The sequence below is a fragment of the Schistocerca piceifrons genome, chromosome 2 (assembly GCF_021461385.2).
Source record: "Schistocerca piceifrons isolate TAMUIC-IGC-003096 chromosome 2, iqSchPice1.1, whole genome shotgun sequence".
In the NCBI taxonomy this organism is placed as follows: domain Eukaryota; kingdom Metazoa; phylum Arthropoda; class Insecta; order Orthoptera; family Acrididae; genus Schistocerca; species Schistocerca piceifrons.
Genome location: NC_060139.1, coordinates 1,019,806,538 through 1,019,818,983, shown reverse-complemented (window position 1 = coordinate 1,019,818,983; position 12,446 = coordinate 1,019,806,538). Strand labels below are relative to the sequence as shown.

The 12,446-nt window shown below is 43.8% G+C and overlaps 1 protein-coding gene across 1 annotated transcript in view; it reads left to right on the top strand.

Annotated features, from left to right (window-relative positions):
- Positions 1-8,422: 8,422 nt before the first annotated feature.
- The window catches only part of LOC124776082 (synaptotagmin-15-like), a 109,416-nt gene continuing 105,392 nt past the window's right edge, over positions 8,423-12,446 (top strand). Inside the window, exons 1-2 of the mRNA XM_047250925.1 lie at positions 8,423-8,445; positions 8,504-8,667. Of these exons, the coding sequence (XP_047106881.1) occupies positions 8,423-8,445; positions 8,504-8,667 (187 nt within the window). The remainder of the gene's footprint in view (positions 8,446-8,503; positions 8,668-12,446) is intronic.

Sequence of the window (12,446 nt, the reverse complement as noted above, 5' to 3'; positions counted from 1 at the left end):
GATAGGAAGACCGTGACGAGGTGCACTGCCTCGTGAAGCCAATTAGCGGCTGCGTCACTGGAAGCAGCGGCTTAAAGGTGGAACAGCTGACAGAAAACGAGATAACAGTGTGCTGACCTTTTCTTTTCTCTTATTTCTCTACATTTAAAGGTCCAACAAACTCTTTGAGATCCGTCCCACTGCAGAGTTCTGCTCTCCTCAGCTTTCATATTTGGTGGTTAAACTGCAGCTATTCAGACATACAGTGTGGGCTGTAATTATCGTATGGCAGTGAAACTTGGTATGTATTGTAATGAGTCAATGCGGAGCCGATCTAAGCTGGGAAAAATTAGTTTCTTTTTTGGCTACCTGGTGAAAATCTGCTGGTGTGAATGTAACAAAAATGTTTAGAAATGTTTCCATATCTAATAGATTTGGAACGAGACGTGGGCGGAAAAGTTCAAACAAGTGAGAATGGCATAACGTTGATTTTGTTACACAAATTGATCAATATCGGCACTAGTGACGTGAACGAGATGCTGTACAGTGCCAGACTTGCTCCTGCTGATCAAAATTAGAACTAACATTTTTTACCAGTATTACCATACCCACCTAGTTTCGCTGCTATACGGCATTTACAGCACACACTGGACCTCAGTGAGTAGCTGCACTTTAATTATAGCTACCAACTACTTTATCAGTATCTATTACCTCTCCTTACTGTACTTCTTTCATCAATTTACTGATATTAAAAGAGCGTATACAAAGAATGTCCTGGTGTGCCAGTCTTCACTATACCGCTTTGTCTCCGGATCGTACTCAAATGCCCGCATTTCGTCCACAGTAATAGCATTGTCTAAAAAGTCAGCCACAACTGGAACATGTTGTAAAATTACTTTCGATTGACCTACTGATCGATAGTCAAACATTTTCAGTCAAAGTCGGGGCTCTCCTTTCCCATGACGAGGACACCAGCTTTCCTCTTAGGCTGTATCATCGTTGGTGATCAAATAAATTTCATAACGGTTATTGTCGAGATTCAGAGACGAAGCGTTTCCTTCCCTTCTAATGGCGCCCATGTTCTCTTCAAAAAATGAGCGATCCCATTTTCGTTTCTCGGAAGAAATAAAAATTAAAACACACGACACTAGTGGGGATGGACCTGGCTTCTCAAAAGCCTGTTGTAGTCGTGGACTTTACGGTTCGTTTTCATTTGCAATTCATTATTTACAAGAAATTCATTTAAGGTAAAACGCCAAAAAAGCTTACCGTTTATTTTCTATATTCTCTGCCTGAACGCTGATGAAGCACACATTAAAACTGTGTTTACAAATACTGAAACATCCCCCCCCCCCCTCCCAAAAAAAAAAAAAACATTGCCGCCCTTTGCAGTTGCACGTGCCTAAATACGTACCTGAGCGTGAGTTTAGGTTACCGCTGAATAAGCGTCCTCTGTCGAGTTTACCGCCCTTTGCCCCCCCCCCCCCTCCCCTATGTGGACAACATTTCACCTAATTTAGGATGCTTTCTAAAGAAACAAATACCTATGTTTTGTTATCTTGATAAATAATGATATGGATTTGCGGAAGAGTGGAGTCTATAGAATAGCATGTGAATGCGGCAAAGTCTACGTTGGTCAAATCACAAGGACGAAGCAGCTTTCAAGTTGACACGGCGTGGGAGTTGGTGATCTTTTTGTATCTTTAGAAAGTTAAAATTTTACTTATAATGACACGTCTATCGATAGTTAACTTTATTGTTTTGACCACGGAAGTTTAACCTCCGTGATCCCGCAATTGTATTCTGTATCAACGTTGTGCATGCGCCTACGCGCCAAAGATAGCGTCATATTCGACAACAGAGGGCGCTAAACTCGGCAAGGGGCACTCATACGTTACCATCTCACGCTCATGCGTCTCCGTGCCAGTCTTAGCTATTAAGCCAATAATGTGCACCAGCAGATCCATAATTAAACTCACCTCAAGATGGCTGAATTGATGTCTGTCAAAATATATGTTTTAATGCTTTAAATTCGTACTGACAGTATTTCATTTTACCTTTTATTATTATTGTTTTTAACTACCAGGGCCTAAAGGCATCCGTCTTATACCTCAAAACTTCCTATTTTTCTCCTTTATAAAGCCTTCAGTTCAGCCTATATATCTCCGCAATCTGTTTCTCGTTTTTTTTTTCATTTGCTTTACTTTTTATTTGTCCGTAGCCCGAAGGGCAGGTCGCTTGTACCGATGACAGCCTACCCATTGCCCTCGTCCGTATGGGACGTGGAGGGAATGGGATAACAATAATGAAAAATATGTGTGTATGTTCCACATATCCTTCTAAATGACTGGATCGATTTTAATCAGACTTGGTACACATATCCCTTACTGTCAGGCAACAATCGCTGAGGAGACCAGAACCAAGTATCGTTCATATTTTAGGAGCTATGGCATCATAAACATTAGACGTGTGAAATATACCGCCTCACGCATGATGCTCCAAGTTATTACTTCTTTGCCACTAACTCTACTCGCAACATTTTTCGCAGACAGTATCTGTATATGCCGCTGAATGTACTTACATAAATATATGGATTTACTGTACATAATTGAAGACATACGACGTCATAAACACTGACACTCATGAAAAAATCCCACATCATACCTGGAGTTTAAGCACATTTATTCCTTACTACTATGACAACCCTACAGTCGAGAAAACTTAAGGAAATCCATGCAACCTGGCAGCGCTTTTGACGACTTCCAACTGCAGAGTGCAAACGGCTGTCCGTGAAAACAACAGCCACCTATACAATGAGGTAACAGACGTCGTGGGATACATAGTAACATCCTGTCGCACGTAATTTTTCCCGGAGCACCGCAGCAACCAAACGTGGGATGGACTCAAAAATTGGTCCCCTGCAGAAATATTGAGCCATGCTGCCTCTATAGCTGGCCCCTAATTGTGAAAGAGCAGCCGGTGCAGGATTTTGTGCAGCAACAGACGTCTCGATTGTGTCGCATAAATGTTTAATGGGTTTCATGTAGGGCGATCCGGGCCGCCAATCCATTATTTCGAACTGTCCAGAATGTTCTTCGAACCAATCACGAACTACTGTGGCCTGGTGACATGACGCATTGTCATTCATAAAAAATTCCGCAATTGTATGGGAACATGAAATCATGAATGGTTGCAAAATGTCTCTCAAGTAGCCGAACATAACAATTTCCAGTCAATGATCAGCTTCAGTTGGACCAGAGGAAGCAGTCCATCCCATGTGAACACAGTCCACGTCATTATGGAGCCACAACGAGATTGTACAATGCCGTCTTGACACCTTGAATCCAACTGTTCGCGGGATCAGCACCACACTCGAAATCTACCATCAGCTCTTAACAAGTGAAGTCCGGACTGATCTGATCAGGCCACAGTTTGTAGTCATCGAGGGTCCAACCGATATGGTCACGAGCTCAGGAGTGGCGTTACCGATGATGTCTTGATGTTAGCAAAAGCACTCGAGTCGAACGTCTGCTGCCATGGCGCATTAAAGCCAAATTTCGCCGCACTGTCCCAACGGATACGTTTGTCGAACGTTCCACAGTTATTTGTGCGGTTATTTCACGCGGTGTTGCTTCTCTGATAGCACTGACAACTCTCCGCAAACGTCGCTGCTCTCAGTCGTTAAGTGGAGGCCATCGGCTGCTGCGATGTCCATGACGAGAGGCAATGACTGAAATTCTCGGCACACTCTTGACACTGTGGATCCCGGAACACTGAATTCCCTAACGATTTCCGAAATGGAATGTCCCATCCACCTAGCTCTAACTACCATTACTCGTTCGAAGTCTACTAATTCCCGTCATGCGCACACAATCACGTCGGAAACCTTTTCACACGAATCGCCAGAGAACAAGTTACAGTTCCATCAATGTATTGCCCTTTTATATCTTGTCTACGCGATACTGGCGCCATCTGTGTGAGTGGGTGTTCCTATACCGCGAGTTTTGTCTCCATAGCGCAGAGCTGCGAAGAGGTGTTGTCATGGAGACATTTACAAAACCCCGTTGTAGACATGCAGAGCAGCTGCGGTCAGCGTACAGAAACTGTTTCGTAATTTCTCAGGTGTTTTGACGAATACATGGACACGACATTTTTTCGATATTAGGGGAGATTGGTGGTAAAATGGCGCGCGTCAGTACGTCAATAACTGTGAGAGCTAGTTTTATCTGATCGGTGTTGCCATCTGGTATTCGGTTGTACAAATAATCCTACAGATCGCGGAAACCGTTACTTGCAAATAGTCGACGCAAGAAACAAGGGTGTGTTTTGTCTTTGTTTCTTCTAATATTTGATCTCTATATTATAACAGGTAAACCATTTTCTGTTATGTTACAATGCCAGTTTTTGTTGTTATTCCTATGTAACTAAACTCACTATTATACGAGGACTGTTCGGAAACTAAGGTCCGATCGGTCGCGAAATGGAAACAACAGTAAAAATGAAAATTTTTTTATTCGCAACAGTTAGCCACACCTTCCAGCTACCTTTCTAAATAGTCGCAGCTCCGACTTAGACAATTGTCATAGCGTTGTACAAACTTTCCAGTACCCTCGTCACAGAAAGCAGTCGCCTGTGCCTTCCGCCAATTCTCTACGCTGGTATGCCTTTCGTTGTTTGTGACAAAATGTTATCTTCGTAGCCAACGGTTCATGTGAGCACAGATGAACATCGAAGGGAGCCAATTAAGGCCTGTATTGTGGGCAACCAGACAGTTCCCATCGAAAACACTGCAGGAGCATCTTCATTGTCCCTGCAGAGTGAAGCCGACAATTGTCACGATGAAGGAAACGCATGACATGTATGTTATGTGGGCTCCAGAGCTTCACGCCAAGTCTCTCTCCAGATCCACATACTTGGCGGGAGACACTGTTGTTTTATTAATTTCTACGTGATCACTTTGATCTCTGCACTGAAAAAAGCGACGTGAGGTGATCGAGAGGCACACTAAAGAGACTGCCCAACACATCCGTGCAAAGTGCTATCGGATTTTCACTGTGGTTTCCACTTCGCGCCATATTGGATCTTACTTTCCGTATTCGCCTCGTACAAGTATTATGCCTCTTAAGAAAATTGCGAGTGTGGAACGATAATTTTATATGAGCCATGCCTGATGGGATAATTTGACGCAAAGAGGCTGAGTGCGTTATTTTACCTCACTAATGAAAGTAGGTAGTTACACTCATGCTCATAAATTAATGATAATTTGCAGAATGTGGTGCCACACAACGTGGCAATACATAAAACTAGCGATTATAGCATAGGCAGATATGGAATACACACGAGACAGAACTGTATGTCCACGTGTATTGGTGATAAGTTGAGAAAACCGTCCCGAAACACATGTGCTACAAAACGCCACTGTTTCCTGTGCATGTACCCCGACATCAACATGGGATATGATCATCATGCACACGTACACAGGCGGCACAACGAGTCGGCATACTCTGCATCATTTGATCGAGCAGCTGCTGGGGTATACCCTTCCATTCTTGCACCAGTGCCTGTCAGAGCTCCTGAAGTGTCCTAGGGGTTTCAAGACGTGCAGCGATACGTCAACCGAGAGCATGCCGGACGTGCTCGATGGGGTTTAGGTCTGGAGAACAGGCAGGCCACTCTATTCCCCTGATATCTTCAGTTTCATTGTACTCCTCCACGATGGCAGCTCGGCGGGGCCGTGCGTTATCATCCATCAGGAGGAAGGTGGGGACCACTGCACCCCTGAAAAGGCGGACTTACTGGTGCAAAATGTCGTCCCGATACACCTGACTTGTTACAGTTCCTCTGTTAAAGACATGCAGGGGTGTATGTGCACCAATCACAGTTCCACCCTACACCATCAAACCATGACCTCCATACAGGTCCCTTTAAAGGACATTAAGGGGTTGGTATCTGGTTCCTGGTTCACGCCAGACGAAAACCCGGCGAGAATCACTGTTCAGACTATACCTGGACTCGTCCGTGAACATAACCTGGGACCACTGTTCCAATCACCATGTACTGTGTTCTCGACACCAGGCTTTACGCGTTCTCCTGTGACCAGGGGTCATTGCAGTGCACCTTGCAGATCTCCGGGCGAATAAACAATGTCTGTTTAGTCGTCTGTAGACTGTGTGTCTGGAGTTCACTGTTCCAGTGGCTGCGGTAAGGTCCCGAGCAAGAGTGCCTACAGTACTCCATGGCCGTCTGCGGCAACTGATGGTGAGATATCAGTCTTCTTGTTGTGTTGTACACTGTAGACGTCCCGTACTGTAGCGCATGAGCACGTTTCCTATCTGCTGGAATCGTTGATATAATCTTTTCACACTTTGTGGCACACGGAGGGCCCGTGCTACGACATGCTGTGTTTGACCAGCCTCCAGTCGTCCTAATATTCTACCCCACATAACGGCATCAATATGTGTTCTTTGAGCTATTTTCAACACACAGTCACCATTAGCACGCCTGAAAACGTCTGCACACTTACTCGCTGCACCGTACTCTGACATGCACCAACAGAAAAATGGTTCAAATGGCTCTGAGCACTATGAGACTCAACTGCTGTGGTTATCAGTCCCCTATAACTTAGAACTACTTAAACCTAACTAACCTAAGGACATCACACACATCCATGCCCGAGGCAGGATCGAACCTGCGACCGGAGCAGTCGCACGGTTCCGGACTGCGCGCCTAGAACCGCGAGACCACCGCGGCCGGCGCACCAACACAACTCTGTCAATGTGGACTGCTGCCAACGCCACCGTGCGACGACCGCAGAGATCAAATGCACCCCATGTTCATACTCAGATGTGATTCAAACCCGCAAACCGCCCACCAGAGCGTTGTTTCACAATGTATCAGCATTATTCTTAATTTATGAGCATGAGTTTACATGAGATACATTATGTACATTTAATAAAATCCAAAATACCACAGTGCACCGTTTTTATAAGAATAGGTTTCTCTGTTCCGATGCCAAGGACATACACCCATACAGCGGAAAGAGCTGTTTGGATGGCAGGCGAATTAAGAAATGGCATCAGCGCTGTTTATAATGGGACTTATGTTAGACAGAGCGCCATCCAGCACAACATACGAGAGGCAAAGACTGTGCGTAGTATGCGGTAAATTCGGCAAAGATGCCGAGGAATGATACCGGTGTATTTCTTGTGTTTCTCGCGTCATTCTCAATACAGTGAGTGAGATAGTCTGAAAACTATAACTGTGACTCCCGTCTGAAGAAGCGTTAGTTGGTTAGTAGATATGCAGGACACTACTTATTTATTTCGATTATACTCTAGTCCTTGTCGCCATTTTATGAGAAAACTATTATTGTTTTGTATCCCTAATTCGTTAAGCTGATACATTCGCTATTTTCTTTTGGTAAATTATGTTGTTAAGTGTTTTGTTTAATACATGTAATATTCAATATACACAATTTGTATTATAAGATGCTTGGAATTAGTTACCTGACAGCATTGCTTGAACCCGCCAGGGTAGCCGAGAGCGCTAACGCACTGCTTCCTAGACTCGGGTAAGCGCGCCGGTCCCGGATCGAATCCGACCGGCAGATTAACGACGAAGGGCCAGTGTGCTGGCCAGGCTGGATGTGGTTTTTAGGCGGTTTTTCACATCCCCTAGCTAAATACCGGGCTGGTCCCCACGTTCCGCCTCAGTTACAAGACTCGCAGACATTTGCAACACATTCGCACTATTCCATGGCTTACATTAGGCACAGACAGCTGGGGTACGCTAATTCCTTCCTGGGGGTGGTACGGGGTGGCGGCAGGAAGGGCATCCGGCCACCCCTTAAACCTATCATGCCATATACGATTAACCATGGCCGACCCTGCGTAAATGTCGGACAAGGCTCAGACAAAGAAAGAAAGAAAGAAAGAGCATTCCTTGAGCCGCTCAGAGTGGTCGCGCGGTTAGAGGCGTCAAGTCACTGGAGGTTCGATCCCTCCCTCGGTCTTGGGTATGTGTGTTGTTCTTAGTGTAAATTAGTTTAAGTAATGTGTAAGTCTAGGGACCGATGACCTCAGCAGTTTGGTTCCTTAGAAATTCACACAGATTTGAACATTCGAGCATTCCTTGTGCCAGTTTACCTCTCTTATTGCGTCATTTTATCCGGTATGTCGGCTAAAATGACGTTGTGCAATGACGTCAAAATTATTCATTGTTTTGTAAGACGCGTAGCTATATATTTATGGTTTTAAGATATATTGCAGTAAACAGATGCGGCTGATGCTATACACAGATTGGAACCTCTAGGTAGCACAGAGTAAAAGTTATAGTCGAAGTGTCTTAGTTGCGCCAAATTCCCACACATTCCCCTACACTGCAAACACAGTTCTCTTATTGTTTTCGTTTCTGATAGAATATTGGCAAAATAAATACCTGAGCCATGCCGGGTTTGTCTGCTAATATGTAGGTAAAATGTGTGGAGTTCGGCACGTGGCACGCCCTCATGGCTCTGTTTCGACAGGACGAAGGAGATCAGCTTCACGCTGCCCACGCTGCGGCACGCGGCGTCGTTGGACGAGCTGGGCGGCGATGGTGACGCAGACATGGACGACAGGTTCGAGGACGGCGCCAGCGACCCGCTGGTGCCCGCCAGCGGTGCTCACACGCAGCGGTCCAACTCGTTCAGTGAGTCTCTTCGGCCATTACTCAGTTACTCTGCCATCCACAGGGACCGTGTTTCATTTAAATGGGCGACCTCTCAGAGTCATGGAATTTCTTTTTTGTTGCAACACTTACTCACGTTGGGGCTACTTTGTGTAATGTCTGAATTTTCTTGATGGAAGTTTAAGTATTCTGAAAACATCAGTATGCATATTATGTACCGGTATGAGCTTCAGGGCGTGCAGTATGGGCGAAATATTCTGAAAACATCAGTATTCATATTGTGTACCGGTATGTGCTTCAGGGCGTGCAGTATGGGTGAAAACGTAATACGTCTAACTACACAAAATGGTGTATTCTATTTATGTGCAATGTGTGCTGGGTTCGGTTTATTTGACACCCGTTTCGGTGATACAGTTCACTATCTTCAGGCCCATACACAGAGTACACGCGTACTGATAATAAAAAAATGGTTCAAATGGCTCTGAGCACTATGGGACTTAACATCTAAGGTCATCAGTCCCCTAGAACTTAGAACTACTTACACCTAATTAACCTAAGCACAGCACACACATCCATGCCCGAGGCAGGATTCGAACCTGCGACCGCAGCGGTCACGCGGTTCCATACTGAAGCGCCTAGAACCGCTCGGCCACTACGGCCGGCCGTACTAATAATAGATACACTTATTTATTTAAATAATAAAATCTTAACTATACCACAACAAACCAATTTTGATTATATATATGTGTGTGGCCAGTTCAGTACGTGGGCTATTCGGAATGTAAGCTCCGGTCGGCCGTGAAATGAAAACCACTGTTAAAATCAAGTCTCCGACTTAGACATTTACAGTATCCTCGTCATAGAAGGCGGCCACCTGTGCTTTCCGCCAATTCTCTATGCTGGTCTACAGCTCGTTGTCCAGCATAGGTGTTTATATTCAAATGCAATTGAAAATGTTAGTATCTTTAATGCTTTAAATGCTTGACTATATTTATCCAGTTAATGTTTTTTATCATTTTTATTGCTCTTTTCTGCTTATCGAATATTCTTTTAACATTTGTGTTAGAGGTGCTTTCCCACAAAACTATGCCATAACGTAGAATGAATTAGTGCACAGAACGTCATTTTCACGGTAGTAGTGTGTTATATGTATTTGCTTTTGAGCAGGACATGTAGGTGTGAGATTATACAGGGTGATGAAAAACAAGCTGAAACGCTTGTTAGGGTGTTGTAGGGGAGGTTGTGTTGCTAAATATCTGTAAAGAAATATTCGACAAGTGGTGCCGTTTCCATGTTAATTAGCATGTAAATTAGTCAATCCGGTCGTCTCTTGCGGGACCACTTGAATATACGTACGCAACCTTGAGACTGACTAATTTCAATGCTAAGTTACTCGGAAACGGCGCAACGTATCTATTTTTTTCTATGCAGTTATTTCTGAACACAACCGATCGTGCAACACCCTTTCAAGCTTTACAAGCTGTTTATTACTACACTGTGTATGCCGATTTACATTTATTCCATTATTATCCCAAGGAACTTCATGTATGTGTACTTTACTGCAACGCATCCATATGTGCAAATGTTCATATCTTCATTGTGTTGATCTTTTAGTCTGAAATTTACAAGCGGTGTTTTAGCGATCTTATTTTGTAAATTCATTTCAGAAAATCTTTGAATAGAATTATTTACTTCGCAGCTGCTTTTATTTTCAGATTTTTGGTGTCAGTATGTTTGAATAGTTGAGTGTATCAGTCGCGTAAGTTACTGTATTGCCAATTGACAGTGATTTGTATAAATTGGAGATCAATCGGCCATTGCCATTACGGCGAGGATCAATTAGTATTATTGCACGAGGTACAGCCACATATTAAGTTCCGTTTGTATTCCATTAGATTCAGCTCCACAGTGGCAAATCGGTGCATGCGCAGTAGTTGCTTTGAGTTCTCTGTGTATTGTTTATGTTATACACTACTTGTTTACAAAGGTGAAGTTGATTGAAAATCCCACCGCTTGTAAGATTGAATCTATAATTCGTTTTCTGAATGCGAAGGGCACTAAACCAGTCGACATTCATCAACAGATTAGCGAGTTTTCTGTAGAGTACAGCATGTGAACAGTGGATGAATGCTAAGGATATGGAATCGACAGTTGAATGAAGGACGTGATGAAGTGAACCATGACAAAGGGCGTCGGTTTTTAGTTAAAGATGAACCGGTTCATGTATCTGAAGAAGGCGTAAAGGAAAACAGTAAGGTTACAGTATCCGATCTTTCTAAGAAATCTTTGCGAATTTCAGATTGACTTCTTCATGAAATCATTTTCGAAAACTTGAATTTTCGAAAATGAGGTTCTCGTTGGGCGTAAGAAACTATTACAGAGTAACATCTGGGCTGTGCACTTGATTTATTGACACGTTACGGCGAAGATGGTAAGGATTACCTAAGCGAGATAGTGACTGAGAATGAGACTTGACTCTCTCTTAGAAACCCAACGACATAAACTACAATCAGTGAAATGAAGGCACATTGCGTCACCATTAAAGATTAAAGCCAACTCGACTGGTGTATATTCTGCCACGAGGTGAAACAATCAATGCAAATAGGCCTGTTTACTGTGACATACTTATGAAACTGTGTAGCGGTGTACAGAAAAAGCGCTGCGGAAAACTCACCAAGGTTTTTGTTTTCATTCGTGTCAGTGATTGACCTCAAATTGCAAACAACTCTTGGACTCTGGCTGAATCTAAATCAGCACCTCCCGTACAGCCTTCACCGCGCCCCCACCGACGTCCATTACGTTTTTACCGCTGGGAGCTTAAAATAAAAGATGAGGACCTATCAGAACATGCCAGTACATGGTTGTGTAAACGGGGAGCAACGTTCTACGACAGTGGTTTTCAAACACTCTTATCCAAGCATACCTTGACATAGACATAATCACCCATGGCTCCTTTCGCACATGGCATCCCGCTCGAGGTGTGGGGTAAAGTAACTTAAGTTTCGAAGAAAATGAATAATAGTAGTTATTTCTTTATTAATTGTTGACAAAATATATTTCAATCAACTTCTAATGGTGTTATATCTTATTCTTGCAAAAACATTTGATCTACTCCTACGAAAAAGAAATCTCAACACCGAAAAATAAATTGTGGTGTCACCGCCGGACACCACACTTGCTAGGTGGTAGCCTTTAAATCGGCCGCGGTCCATTAGTATACGCCGGACCCGCGTGTCGCCACTGTCAGTAATTGCAGACCGAGCGCCACCACACGGCAGGTCTAGAGAGACGTCCTGGCACTCGCCCCAGTTGTACAGACGACTTTGCCAGAAGGGGATCACTGACAATTACGCTCTCAATTGCCGAGACGATAGTTAGCCTAGCCTTCAGCTACATTTGCTACGACCTAGCAAGGCGCCGTATTCAATTGCTAATTAATATTATGAAGCATGTATCATCAAGAGCGATGTTCTACAATTATGGATTAAAGTTAAGTATTCCAGAAGCTACGTACTTTATAGCATTCATTACGTATCCTGTTTCAGACCTCACGCCAGCCCGCGTGAGTTTAAGCGCGTGCCTTTCGGCTTCCTCTCATTGTGTCTAGGCTGTCTTGTCTAGACACAACATAAATAATGTAGAATAATGATATGTCATGAATACGTCTACCTTGGAGACTTGTTGCAATGATTAACATTGCAAGATCGCAAGTTAATGTAAGCGCAAAATAAGCCACTGCAAATGTGAAATGCTGGCACATGAATTACCGGCATATTGAACGCAAGTATGCAAACGTGCAT